The 14,007-nt window shown below is 37.8% G+C and overlaps 8 protein-coding genes across 8 annotated transcripts; 5 read left to right on the top strand and 3 right to left on the bottom strand.

Moving 5' to 3' along the window:
* Positions 1–19: 19 nt before the first annotated feature.
* Positions 20–1,739, bottom strand: BEWA_006680 (hypothetical protein; the record flags this gene model as incomplete). Its single annotated transcript, XM_004830868.1, has 2 exons — positions 20–132; positions 167–1,739. The coding sequence occupies 2 exons, from the start codon at positions 1,737–1,739 to the stop codon at positions 20–22; spliced, it is 1,686 nt and encodes a 561-aa protein (XP_004830925.1).
* A 95-nt stretch (positions 1,740–1,834) lies between these two features.
* On the top strand, positions 1,835–4,504 carry BEWA_006670 (ribosomal protein S15 domain-containing protein; the record flags this gene model as incomplete). The annotated part of the gene is made up of 2 exons (XM_004830867.1): positions 1,835–2,739; positions 2,862–4,504. Exons 1-2 carry the CDS (start codon positions 1,908–1,910, stop codon positions 4,502–4,504), a joined length of 2,475 nt encoding a protein of 824 aa, XP_004830924.1. The 5' UTR covers positions 1,835–1,907.
* Positions 4,505–4,673: 169 nt separating this feature from the next.
* On the top strand, positions 4,674–5,047 carry BEWA_006660 (hypothetical protein; the record flags this gene model as incomplete). The annotated part of the gene is made up of 2 exons (XM_004830866.1): positions 4,674–4,944; positions 4,983–5,047. 2 exons carry the CDS (start codon positions 4,674–4,676, stop codon positions 5,045–5,047), a joined length of 336 nt encoding a protein of 111 aa, XP_004830923.1.
* Positions 5,048–5,348: 301 nt separating this feature from the next.
* On the bottom strand, positions 5,349–7,646 carry BEWA_006650 (DEAD box ATP-dependent RNA helicase family member protein; the record flags this gene model as incomplete). The annotated part of the gene is made up of 3 exons (XM_004830865.1): positions 5,349–6,384; positions 6,420–7,317; positions 7,352–7,646. The coding sequence occupies 3 exons, from the start codon at positions 7,644–7,646 to the stop codon at positions 5,349–5,351; spliced, it is 2,229 nt and encodes a 742-aa protein (XP_004830922.1).
* Positions 7,647–8,412: 766 nt separating this feature from the next.
* BEWA_006640 (hypothetical protein) lies at positions 8,413–8,730 on the top strand (the record flags this gene model as incomplete). The annotated part of the gene is made up of 4 exons (XM_004830864.1): positions 8,413–8,424; positions 8,462–8,522; positions 8,557–8,618; positions 8,653–8,730. 4 exons carry the CDS (start codon positions 8,413–8,415, stop codon positions 8,728–8,730), a joined length of 213 nt encoding a protein of 70 aa, XP_004830921.1.
* A 3-nt stretch (positions 8,731–8,733) lies between these two features.
* BEWA_006630 (hypothetical protein) lies at positions 8,734–10,950 on the bottom strand (the record flags this gene model as incomplete). The annotated part of the gene is made up of 1 exon (XM_004830863.1): positions 8,734–10,950. The coding sequence occupies one exon, from the start codon at positions 10,948–10,950 to the stop codon at positions 8,734–8,736; it is 2,217 nt and encodes a 738-aa protein (XP_004830920.1).
* Positions 10,951–11,541: 591 nt separating this feature from the next.
* On the top strand, positions 11,542–12,960 carry BEWA_006620 (hypothetical protein; the record flags this gene model as incomplete). Its single annotated transcript, XM_004830862.1, has 1 exon — positions 11,542–12,960. The coding sequence occupies one exon, from the start codon at positions 11,542–11,544 to the stop codon at positions 12,958–12,960; it is 1,419 nt and encodes a 472-aa protein (XP_004830919.1).
* Positions 12,961–13,045: 85 nt separating this feature from the next.
* BEWA_006610 (membrane-associated calcium-binding protein, putative) lies at positions 13,046–13,995 on the top strand (the record flags this gene model as incomplete). Its single annotated transcript, XM_004830861.1, has 3 exons — positions 13,046–13,537; positions 13,573–13,633; positions 13,670–13,995. The coding sequence occupies exons 1-3, from the start codon at positions 13,070–13,072 to the stop codon at positions 13,993–13,995; spliced, it is 855 nt and encodes a 284-aa protein (XP_004830918.1). The 5' UTR covers positions 13,046–13,069.
* Positions 13,996–14,007: the final 12 nt, after the last annotated feature.

Raw genomic sequence — 14,007 nt, 5'->3', positions numbered from 1 at the left:
GAATGTACAATACAAATATTCAATCAGACAATTTAAAAAGTTTGTCCCAATCACTGGCAACCGCGTTAAATACGAAGCCAAACATGAGTGCCATTACGACACCTGCTCCTGCCATTGCATTAAAGACCATAGCTAAAACATGATGTTTTTTTACATATATACTTACTTGTATCTGGAAGGACAATGTGCGAAAAAAATGGGTTCATTATGTGAACTCTATATTCTGAAGTAACAGTTGAAGATATTGAGGCCAAAGTTGGGGATTTAATACCCTTTGAATCCATCAATAGAGCAGATGGTATCAACTGCCCTCTGTGTGTAGAAACGTGTATACTTTCAAAGGTTATATTATCCTTCAACAACTCAACAGAAAGCGATAATTTAGTTTTTGGGGGTAGGGTTATAATAACTCCCAGACGTGTCCAACTAGCACATACATTATAAATTACGAGTGGGCCATCTTTTTCGCCCTTCTCCTTTTGTGGATAATTTGCAAAGTATTTTCCGATAATTCTGTATCCACTAGAATCTATTTTTTCCAAATTTTTATTAAAACAACCATGTGAAGTACATGAATACAAAGTGTTTCTTCCATTTCCATCCAATGGTTCTACCATGATTTCCAGTGTGTGAATCAGTGGGTTGAGCCAAAATGGTAGGGGTTGCTGAACAGTGATACGCTTTTCTTGGTCTGATAAGTTTTCTACAGTCATCAAGAGAGATGATTGTACCCTTTTGAGTACATTGAGATATAAACTATCCAACTCTGATACTTGGAAAGAAATATCATTTTGACTCCTTAGAGGTTTGTACCCGTTTTCCACAAATTTCAAGAGTTTTCCAAATGTTTCTTCGATATGAGATGCGTTAGAAAAGTCAAAAGTGTCTTCTTCCTCAACAAAACCTTGCGGAAATATAAATTTTACTTTAGAGTCTTGTATCGCATTGCACATTTGAGGGCGTGTGCCGCCCGGAAAAAATCCCCAAATTTTTTTTGGAATCCCTTTCTTTTGAACTATAAACTGTATGCGTGTTTTAAACAGTAGCTGGTCATTTTCTCTCTCTAAACGGAGTGTTATTCCTCTGTAAGAGGACCTTGTGAACAAACGTTCATCGGCCAAGATAGAGAGTAAACCCCTGCGACCTACACATGGAAACAAAAATCTCCATTTGAACAAACTATCCACGCACAAATTGTCATCAGAGTCCGAAGATAGGAAGACAGTAGAGTCTAGTTCAGAATTTCTTGTGTCATCACTTACCGCTAAATCGGTAACATCGTGGATAAATGAGTTTTCATTGACCAAGTTAGTGAACATAGAACCAGTAATACCCCAAAGACCGTAACACAGTGTTTCAAAATTCGAGTAAGCAGCTTGTTTGTCGTTTCCTGGAAAACTGGCCATTAAAGTCACTCCATTTTGTACACACTCGTTTGGATGATCACCCCAAACCGAATGTTTCCACTCTCCGAATCCCTGTGTGCTCTCAAACCATTCAGCATTCGACTTTAGATAAAGCTTTGCGAGATCTATGGGCATGACGTCCATTAGAAATGGTTCATTCCCCGCGCTGTTAGACGAAGGGTTCACATTTTTTGATGCTATTGATAAATCTAGAATGAAGAGCCAGTCGCCCTTCCCTACGGGCTTTAGAGAAAGTCTCTCAGAGACCTTGTCTAGGTGTGTCGAAAACACACCTATAAAAAGCGTAAATATGATACTTATGTGTAATATCATATCTACATAATTTTGAAATTGTCATAAATATACAACTGAGTCTCCATGCTCGTGTAGTGACCAGGAGGTCCACCTACACAAGCGTCGGCATCATCATATTCCGTTTTCGACCGGAGCCGCTTTTAATTTTTGAAATGCATAGATAAATTTAAATATGATAAAACGGCTATGCGTTTGGCTCTATTTAACCTTGTTCTGAGCTGCTGTGTGACGTTGATAATCTGGAACAGCCCATCTTCTGGATTCAAGATCAGATATGGGCGCGAAAGGAGTCGTATTTTGAAGTTAAAAAAGAGGAAAGGTGCAATTTTGACCAGATTAAACTTGTTAACCAGGACTAGAGGCATAGGAATATTTCCATGTAGAGCTACCCCTGAAGATTCTACTCCAGAACCAGAATCTGAGAAAGAAGAAGGAACACAAGAAAGCTTTGAAAACATTGTGGAAGAAGAAAAACCTAAGCGTATGCCAAATAATCCCGTAATTGAACAAGATTTAGAAAATTTTGATCCGCTCTTTAGAAACATCCCAACTCTTCGCACTCTCAAACGTAATATAAAGCTAGAAGATAGACCTGGAGCGTTCTCTGCACCTGACTACGCCAGAGATTTTATTGAACAGGATGCCTGGGATTTCCATCCAAATAAAATCAGAGTTAGAGGAAAGTATTTCTCAAAGCTATACCAATACGAATTGCGTGAGCCTATGAAACGTCATGAAAACGATACTGGCTCTCCTGAAGTTGTAATTGCATCTTTGACAGCTAAAATAGACTATATTTCTTCCCACGTAAAAAATAACAAAAAGGATGTGCAAGCAAAAAGGCAGTTGGTAAGGTTAGCGACAAAACGTAGAAAACTTTTAGAATATCTCTATCGCAAAAAAAGGGATACATTTTACATGCTGATAAAAACATTTAATTTACCTTTTGATGAGTCTCGTTTCTCTTACAAGAGGATATTGCCAGAAAATATATACTCACAATATCGCAGAACTAAACGTTATCATACGGCAAAAGAAGCTAGAGAGGCAAGAATAAAGAGATTAGCATCTGAAGGATCATAATGTACGCCCTTTATATCCTTCTGCTCCCATTTACCCTTTGCCTAAAATTTGGTACAGTGCGACCATACATGCATCTGGGACTTTTATCCCCCAATACACAAAATAAAAAGGGGAAGAGTGCAAACAGCAACTATTCTAGGCCTGTATACACAATTCTTGACTCAAAACCCTCAACAACTGAGCAAAAGAGTATAAAGGTGGATAACAGCAACATTCTAATTCTGAATTCAGACAATTTTAATGAGATTAGTAAATACCCAGGTAAAATAAAGACTGGCATAAATGATGCGCTTGTAATTACACCTCTACATAATTTAAATCTAAACAGTGTTTTTGGGGAATCTCTTTTCGAAAAGAGGAAGAGAAATGAAAAAATTTTGCATCTTGCGGAACTTGTATACTTATCAGACGGCATAATAGTGCCAATAGACTACAATGAGCTTAAAAGTAATGGATGTAGACACGTTTATAACCTAAAGCTTGCAAATATTTTGATTTTTTTCTTGAGAGAATGTTTTGAACAGGCTAGATATCCTAATGTACACTTTATTGTCTACAATTGGAATGAGATTTCCACGTGGAATAGTTATAGGAATTCATTTTTAAGACGCCAAAAAAAGGAGATACATCAAATTCTTAACGAATTTATTGCAGAGTCTGGTAAAATTAGTACAACGTGCGAATTTACGAATTCTTCCGAAAAACATGATTGGGTTACAAAGCTCTATCCTTCCATCAAAGAACGTATAAAATTACACAGGGACTGCAAGAGTGATTTGGAATCTGACTTTAATGGTAGAGTAAAATCCTGTGAGGTGATAAAGGCCTTTAGAAAGCAAACTCAGGATAGTTCTGATGATCTTGTTTCTCGTTTAAATCCTAACCAATTACAAGAACTCAAGAATCTTGCTCCATCATACAACCAGTTGATAGAATTGATAAAGGTGCAAAGGGAACGTATGATAACGTTTCTAAATGACACAAGTAATTACGGACATCCAGTCGAATGGTACAAGAGAGAAATAGATGCGCTTGTTAACAACAGTCTGAATGAGCTGGTTGCCACGATGCATGTGGTAAAGGGATGTGAGAATTTTGCAAAGGAGCTAAAAAATAGACTTGTTGAATCGCTAAAGAGTATAATTATTGAATTCATTGATACATTGTCTCTAAGAATGCACGATGAAATCGTGCAGGAGTTTCGGAATAACATTTCAAGCCTTACTATTTCTCCAAACCTTGATGAGGAACTGGAAGATGCTATAAGAACAGCGGATAGCCTCTATTTTAAAAAGAGGAAAAGCCTAGAACCCAAAATATTGAGAAACGACCCTGTCTACAAGGCCAAGTTCCAGTCACAGAGGGCTGATTTGATCCAGAATCTCAAGGAAATATCAAACCATATACTGGAATATGCCATTTCAAACGGCATGTACTATCATCGCATATCAATAAGGGATGGAATCTTGCTCTTGCCTCAAAATTTTGTACTAAAGTACCTCAATAGGCTCCTCGACAAGATCAAGATTCCACTACGCATCTCCCTAAACTACTTGAGTCCATCTGCCTTTGGATTCTCAAACTTTTTCAGGTTAGTCATTTCACCACGTCACGCTCGTTACAGGAGCAAGGATACGCTATCTCCACAAATTTGTCGTTACTTCACACACAGTGACAGTGTCAACAAGATAATACCGTAAGTTGCGCAAATTCTGGCTAATATGTACTTCAGAGGCCTCTTTTCGAAAAACAGGGCTACTAGGGACAAGGCTGAAGCACTTGTTCATTTGCCTGATTAACACCATAAAGAATAGAATCCAATACTTGTTATTTTTGCTTTATATTGTATATGAACTGTGTTATTTAGCCATGGGATGGCATATACAGAAATATATTGCAAAGGCCGGAAGGGCTGTGAACCCTGTGGTCTGGTACAAGACATGGAACAACTGCGAGGGCAAGCAGGTTTCTGATGTCGCTAAAAATATCGCACATGGACTAAACAACGAATTCGCACAAATTGGACGCGTTAGTCAATACAGGTACTGGTGGTGGGCCAATCCTCTGGGTGCTGGACTGATCCTCTACGGAGGATATAAAGCTTGGTACATGTCATATATGGCACATAAACAAAGAAAAGGTTTGTTTATATCATACAAGTTAACAATGCCACTTTAGTTGCTCAATTGGTAGCTGGAGCCTATGGCCAAGGTGGGCAGTGGTTAAATCCAGTCCCCAAGTAATATTTTATAACTTTTACATACGCATTGGTACAAAAACATCTGCCGTGGATAAAATGGGTGATGTAGACGACGATGAAGACACTTTATTAGACGCGTTTTATAAGGAAACCTGGACCTGTCATTATAGTCGCACCGGAAAGGGTTCCACCTGCAGAGAGGATACAAAAGTCGTGGGACATGACTGTAAATACTGCAGAAAACGTTTCTGTATCAAGCATCGCGCGCCCGAAATGCATGGGTGTAATCCTAAACCACAAAAAGTTAATAAACACGGAAGACCTCAAAAGTAATGTGCACATCATTAAGAATTGTAGTTGTTGTAGTACTGCAATACCCTCCGTTTAAGGGATAACCTTTTATATATATCGTCTTCTGTGTGATGCATCGTTCTTGGAGGCAGTGGTTTAGTTGGAGTTATCTCAACTGGTCCCTCTCTCTCTCGCTTCCCATCTTTGAATTCCCGAGGCTTTGATAGGTTTAAACTCTTTATTTTGCGCCTGAACGACCTTTTGCGGGAAAGTATCTGGTTTATTGGTTTCTTGGTTCGTTGAAAGTATCGAATTTGCGTACTCAAATCGTTGGAACTTGCACCAACTAAGCTTGTCACCTTTGCATCTTGTGATTTTATACGATGCAGAAATACAGAGGCATCATTAGGAAAATCGAAGTTTATAATGTGATGAACTGTCTTCAAGTCTATGCCTCTAGCAAGTAAATCTGTTGCCACAAAGATCCTAGGATCATCGTCTCCATCAAAAAATGTTTTTATCATTGCAACCCTAGTTGCAAGTGTGGATCTGGAATGAAATGCTAAAACCGGCCATTTGTGCTCCTTCAAGTAATTATAAATTAGACTAACATTTTTCAAGGAGTTTGCAAAAATCACGGTTTTTGGAACGGGATTAGATACTATGCTTTTAATCAGTAACTCTAGTTTATCGTTTTCATCGTCAAACTTTATGAAGGTAACTTCAGATTTTATCAAATGATTCTTATCGCTAAAAAGAAGCTTACTGGTACCAAATCTTTCATATATCATACTTCCAGATGTTTGCATACCTCCAAATGCAATAGTAGATGCTGATTTAATAAATTGGCAAGGAGGTGGTTGTCTAGATCCTACTTTATGTGAGTCCACCAATGGATTGTATGATGGAGGTCGAGGACGCAAATACGAAACAATCTCCATTATACTGCTTCTACTCACGCCACTTTCGAACAACATATCAACTTCATCGAAGACAACACATACTGGATATAATCTTCGTTGTTTTCGCTGCAATATATCCATTAAAAATAACTGAGGAGTTGTAACTACGATATCGGTACTTCCCCACCTGTATGCATAATGTTGTATTTGTGTTACACTTACTGTATCCTTGGGGATACTATTAAAGGCTGTCTTTTGTGTTCAACAGATTGCACCTCTAAACCATCGACTCCATAGCTCTCTTGTATAGTTTTCATATTCCCATGTGTTGATAAAGGATTAAGTATTATAGATCTCTTTTTATTACCCATATTTATGGCCACAGTTTCCACTTTGTAAGTGTGTGGATCATTATCTATTGATCTTGTAGGTACATTTTGTAACATTTTCTTTTGATCTTCTAAACTTAAAACTCCAGAAGGAATCTTTATTTCATCAGACATTGCCATAAACGTATGTTGGGATGGATAAAACGGATGATCATCACTCTTTGGCAGGGTTTCTATAGTTCCTTCCGGTTCAAGTGGTAAATAATGGACGCGAGTCAACGCCTGCACAGAAACTCTTCCAAGATAATCCAAGTCATAAATATCACGAATAACTTGTGATACCAAATCTTTTCCCGGAACAAGAATTACTACACAACGTACACCTCCAAGTGGATTACTCATTAAATTCCTATACACTGAATTTCTTGATTTCTTTCTCCATATGTGGTATGGAAGATGATGAAAGTGTCCGCTTAAGCTCTTTAATTCAGAAGGTTTTCGTGAGACCAAGACATCTACTAACTTCTCAAATGTTGTTCTACCAGGATATTTGTTAAACAATTGACTTCCTAGTGCTTCAAGGTTTTGTGTATCCTGTTTGTATTCATCAAAAGAACTAGGCAATAGAGCATGAGGTACCCTTTTATTCCATCCAAGACTCAAACGCTTAAGCCTGTCTTCTTTATCGCCTATAATTGTGGAATCCCGCAGTATGAGATCTTCCAGCATGTCATGTATCTGGTATATATTGTTCAAAATTGGAAGTAAATATGCTATAGTTTTCCCAGATCCTATGCATTCATGTTTGTGTATACAGTAAAATACCTGTAGGTGAGTGTATAGTCACATCTTTCCCGCTCAATATAGACAAATATGACGATTCCTGCATCTCGTTCAGCTTATATATGGATTTATTGCGATTAAGAGCATATTTAAGTACTGGATGGATTTTAATCGCTGAGTGTGAAACGAATTCATTGGAAGATGTGTGATTTGGAGTTTCATGGGTTCTTTCATGATTTAAGCTATACCGTTTAGAATTTTTCACATTATAAGGATCACTTTTGAAGTATTTTGAATTAATACGTTTATAAATTGAGGTTGGCAATTTCCTTGTCATTTGTCTACGATATATGGTACATTTAATGTTGTGAAGACTATGGAATATTGCAAAGGCCTACCGCATCATCAACCTTCCAGGGACTAAATCTCTATAGTTTTAAAAAAAGCTTGTTCCACTATCAAATTCCATATCGCAATATTTAAATTGAGTTTGTATCTCTCAAATGTGTAGTCCACAACTCTGATAATTCCATGTGTAAGTGGTAGGTGCGGAGAATCCTAAAATCTCCGATATTTTTTCTATCCATCGGAATTATCGCAAGTGTGAGGTAAACTGGCAAAACTCCGAAGAAAATTCCTTCCAAATTTGTATTTTCTTCTTATTACGATTCTCGGCTCCGACTTTCAGTTAGAATATAATGGACGCAACGTTGAATAAAATGAGTGATCCTATGCACATAATAAACCAATTGAGAGAAGCTGCGGAATCGGCCCGAAAAGAATGTGACATGCAAGTAGACAAGACATTAAACAATATATCAAAGTAACGTTGTCATTACAAGTGCATTCAATATTCAGGAAACTCAAGGACAAGATAGTTGCTCACAGGTTATAAATAGTAGAAAAGGCTCATTTTTCAGAGACAAACAATTGGAAGAGAGGAAAAATTCTATAATAAGGGCAGAAAACGAACTTTCTGAGGCAAAAGGCAAAGTTTGTATCAGCATACGGATTGCAAATACTTGGCTTTGTAGGTTAGAAAAAATGTAGAAAACTTTGAAAACCTTAAAAGTAATATGAACTCACTGTTAGAAAAGCATAAAATGGCAAAACAGGTAAGATTAACGTTGCCTCATCTACATTATAATCCAGGAGTTTGAAACTAGGCTGAATACCATTCAACTCAGATACAAGAAAAATAAAGCCAAACAGGGTATGGATGGCTCAAACAATTCAATCACCCGCAGAAAAAATCGATATCAAAGAACTAGAGACGCTACATAAAAGTCTAAATAAGCGATTGATCGAGGTAATCTATCCACATAAAAATGAGTAACATGTAGAAACTGAAAAGTTGTAGAGAACTTATGCTAAAGCAGGATGAAACACTGGTTAAGATCAACTCCATGCTAGAAGGATAATATTTAATTTACATTGTTGTCAAAATATGAATTTTTTTCCTGTGGTCTGTATTCATCTTGAACAAATTTGGTAATTTTCAAACTTCTAAGGCGATTTAAAGCAGCGGATATCTCAAATATCCTAGGCATCACACAATCACCAGTTGGAAAGTGTTTGAAACCGTTTATCTCATCTAATCCATTATATCCTACAGTTGTAATAGAACTCCATTTATAATAGAGTTTATCTAATAATTGGCGTAATGTGTATTGTTGCCTATCTCTTTCATACTCTTTGACTTGGCACTCTAAGTATATAATGATATTTGTTATTGCAGAAGTTTGTCCAATTTCTACCAATGTTTCTAGTGGGCTCAGGTCAATCTGTTCCATTCCATATGATATTTTATCTATTCCGAGCTGTTTTATCTTTTGATTGGGCCTTTTAAAAGATTCCCGTGAAACAACCCTATTATTCACAAGTTTGTGGGAGAATAGTAGATTGTTTGCAATACTCTTATCAACTGCCTCGGAAAGATTAATCCCTGAATTCTTACATATTTCTTTTGCCTCTTGTGTCCTATCAATACAGCTGTATTCATCCATCTGCAAAATGGTATGGGCTTGGTCAACGAATAAACCACAAGATCCTGAAACCATGATTGTTGAAATTCCCAATTTCTCAAAAAATTGCCTTACCAAAAATAGAAACGGTACAATAGGTTCCTTTTCCTTAATCAGATTTGTCATAATGGCATCTCTGTGCAGAAAATTAGAGGCTGATATATCTTCATCAAGGATCAAAAGATCAGCACCCATTTCTATATATTCCATAATAGCTGAAGCTTGAGACGTAGATCCTGAGGCATTATTGGTAGTAAAATCGCTTCCACTTTTTTTACATGGTAGGTTCTTCATAAAAGTTGATAAATCAACTCTGGTTACACTTCTTCCATCCTCTGCTCTTATCTTTACCGCATTAGGTGAAGTTACAACAAATTCTCGTCCATCACCTGGACGTTTATTGTAAACTCCGGTCTGTATGGCTTTCAAAAGAGTCGTCTTGCCATGATATCCACCTCCAACGATTAGGGTGAAACCCGATTTTATTCCCATTCCGGTTATTTTGCCCCTATTTGGGAGTTCAACTGAGATCTTAAGAGATGGAGGTGACTCAAATAGTTTTACATTCGAATCCATAGGCGTATCGGATGTACCATCACTTCTCGGCAATATAGATCCATCGGCTACGAACGCCACTAATCCTAATTCCGGTAGCATATTTCTAAGGTACTGTTGATCCTCCAATACTTTTACATGCTTATAAAGCGGTTTTTCGTCATAAGATTCAAAATGCATGCATTTTTTTACAAAGTCCGGTAAAATAGTAGAAAATAATTCAAGGGCATATTTACCATCAACACGCCGTCCACGTCCGGGTAACTGGAGATTAAGACGTGCCTCTATAAAATCTTTGTTCAATACCACTGATTTGCGTTCCAAAACATATTGGGTGGGTTTTGTTATTGAAAATCCTTGTTCGTGTTCCTTCAGTTCTTCTGATAATTTCCTTGCAACTAAATCACATATTGCTATATTTCTGATCTTTGGTGTTAATACATCAAGTGGGAATCTTGCTATATCCTGAGATACTCTTATTCTTACATTCGAGGGAGGTGCAAACGGATCTGATTGTATCCTATCGAAGATGACAGTTATGGTATCATTCTCGATACTCCACTCACCAACCAAGCTTTTATATGATGTGTATGGACCATTATTTTTGTCTCTCAAGTTATAATACAAATTTCCCTTCCTTTTTGTGACTTGTGTAGGAGGCCACTGATATCCATCTTCGTTTTCATCAAAGAAGGACTCTACAAACTTGTAATCAGGGTTGCAACCACCAATTTCTTGATTTTCTGCGATGTTTCCAAAGTTGTGTTTGCTTTCTTTATCTAATCTTTTTCCCCAACGCCCAGCAGCTTTTGGACCCAAAGATCTCTTCCTGTCCATTGCATAGTCTTCCAATGAGTTGAGTCGTTGTTTTTCACTTCTTATGGGTCTTTTATCATAAATGTCACTATAATATGATGATTGTGTGCATTTTATGTACGAAAAACGGCCAGAATCTTTTGTACTAAGGTGCCTTGTAGATAATGCTTCTACTCTTCTAGATGATGAAACGCCAAAGCAATGGAGAATATAAAATAATCCAGAGAGTGAACTTAAGGGGCGCATCGAAAATGGAATGACATAATACTATTGAATCTTGTAGATATCGGTTCCCGGGGAAGAATATGTGGTAAATATGGTAAAAATCTCATGCTACAACAAGTACCTATAAAATATCCAGGGAAGTAAATAAGAAAGACCAAGAAGCAACCATAAAAGGAACGTATGGAAAAATAGGAAACTGATATCTAGAATTCAGCTCAAAACGATGCACACATGACTTAAAAATACAAAGTTTATGATGTTTCATAATTTTATCGCGGATAAAAGTGGAATCCGGTCATAAATTTGCCATTTTTATGAGGAAGGATATGAACGCCCCGTACGGACTTATGCTTACATAACAATGAAAAGGACAAATTGTTTAATTTTTAGTTATACTTGTTGGAACTTTAAAGGGGAGGAAGAACCAGAGAAGGGATAAATCTCCCCAGAATGACCAAGAGCTAGACGCGGATTCCTCTTCCCACTCGAGCACAATTCCATGGAACATACCAGGACTTTATTTGATAAAACATGTCAATACAATATATTTAAAAACTAAGCAGAGTATAACACACGAGAAATGCTCGGTATCTGCCTACTAATGTAGTTAAAATGGCTTCCCCTAACGGGAATGTTAGCCGGGAGGGATTCATCTTTGGCGAATTTACAGCTGCGATAGTCGCATTAACACTGTATATGCCTAACATTGTTGCAGCTGTAATCAGCAAACACATAGCTGTAGCTCTAAACATACCGAAAAGGAATACAGGAATCTACTTTTCCAAGCTACACTCTACAATGTCTCTCGTATCCTTAGGATGCTCATCTATAGTATACGTGTTAAAATGGATTATATCTGAAAACAACAACTCTCTGGCGCTTGTAACATATTTCTTCGTCTGGTTATCCAGACTAATGCTATTTTTAATCATGTTTAGGTCCGATAATATGGGACTTTGGTTCTATGGGTTTATGGTTTTGTCCGCATTTTCAATGGGTTTATTTCAAATGACATTTTTCTCGCTCACCGTTTATCATGTTACTACGGTAGGCTTAACTTTCAGACTCTCGAGGCTTTTCGTTTGGTTGTTACAGGTCATTCTTGACATTACTATTCCTTCTAGACCACTTCTTATGGTTAAGATACACCTTTTTATGATACTATTTACTAGCACAGTTGCGCTGTGTTTATGGACATATTCTTGTTACAAAGGGCTAATTAATGCAGAAAATGGTGATATATCGAGTAAAGAGAGTGTTGTACCAGAAAAAAAGTGGAAATGCACAAATGCCGTGAAGAGGAACAAGAAATTGTCGCTGACTCACTTGGCAGAACCGTCAATTTATCAACATCTTGGGAACGCACTCTCACCCTTGCTAATGTGCTTTGTCCCTCAGGTTATAAGATGTTTTTTATACCCAAGTATATTGCCATATTCCCTGCTCGATCGTGATCTTTGTCATTTCACAAATATGCTCATCACTCCCATATCGGTATTAGGCGCATGTCTCGTGCATTGTTTAAAATTATATGTTCCATCTATTGGACGGCGTTGGACCTGGCACTGGAATATTTTTTGGGTACTCGCAATTCCTATGGTTGGTATTTTGGTGTGTATACTTTCGGCGCTTCACGGTACAGACGCTCGACTATCTAAGTATTGCATGGACTCCATTCCTGCTGCTTCCACCTTAGTTGCCTTATTATTCTCCTGCTCCCAAATTTTGGAAGCTCTTGGTTATCTCGGCGTTGCTGCAAACGTGAAACATAATGGGAAGATGCTTAACAACGGATTAAAGGTTGTGTCTACAAACCAGTTTATCTTCCTCATACTGAATGTCATTTCTTACAAACTATCTGTGGGATATTGTAACACAAGGGAGAAGTTTGTAGGTTCAATTCCGTGTTACCTTCCAACAAATGGAATGAGCCTTTTCTCGGCCTTTTTGTTCTGGTTCTCAGGTACTGTCAGTAATGGATATGAAGACTTTCTCAATGAGTTTAACTTTAATATTAGAGAATATGTGTAGAGTATTCTCGATTTAAATAATCTGTTTCATGTGTGTTGTGTATGCATCACTGGTGTGTGTGTGGCATTCCTGGGTGGGTTTTTCTGACATTAATAAATCAACCGCAAAAATGAACGGAGGTTTAAGTTCACTCGTATTTCCTTTGCTTTTGATTGGAGCCTCCGCAATCTATGAAGAGTCTGGCACGCTCGGCCTCACGGCTCACGATGTCGAAGCCAGAATGGCGGATCTCTTTGGTTTCATTGACAAAAATGGAGATAAGAAAATAGATTCCGATGAAGTAAAAGAGTATAGCAAACATCTACTCGAAAATGTCGCGAACCGCCAACTACTCACCGAAATGGACAGCGTTGACATCAACAAGGATGGACTATGCAGTATGGATGAACTTTTGACGTCATTTCAGGATGAAGTTGGTGAAGAAGATGCTGAACAACATCGTGAAGCACTCGCTAAAAGGTTTATAGCCGCAGACAAAGACGGTGATGGGCTCCTGAACTTGAAAGAACTAGGACTTATCATCAATCCCGGACGTGATGAAATCCTACTTCAAATTGAGATTCAGGATGTTATAAAGGTTTGTTGCAAACAAAATCATATAAACACACTTAGGCACATGATACTAATGGCGACGGAACAATCTCCTTTGAGGAATACAAAGCCGCAAAACCAGGTACACACACCTTGAATACTGCATACCTACATATAGGAGACAATGATGACGAAACTGTTATGACCTCAGATTTCAAGCAGTTTGACAAAAACGGCGATGGAAAATTGACACCTGAAGAGCTCCGCGAAGTGTACAAGGAAGAGGAAGCCAACATAGCCCTTCCAGTCGCGGAAGATATCAGAAGAATAATAGGAGAGGGAGACGTAACATTTGAAGCATGGACTAAACATGCCGTTGGGCTTGCTGGTACATCCGTTACGGACTTTGGAGAAGTTTTACGTTTCCCCCAAGACTATGGCATGCCAATCAAAACCGAATCCAAAGAACCAGAGGATGCAACCCCTGAACATAGTGAATTGTAAACGTTTATATTA

The sequence above is a fragment of the Theileria equi genome, chromosome 3 (assembly GCF_000342415.1).
Source record: "Theileria equi strain WA chromosome 3, complete sequence".
Lineage (NCBI taxonomy): Eukaryota > Apicomplexa > Aconoidasida > Piroplasmida > Theileriidae > Theileria > Theileria equi.
This window is presented reverse-complemented; position numbering and strand designations above follow the sequence as displayed.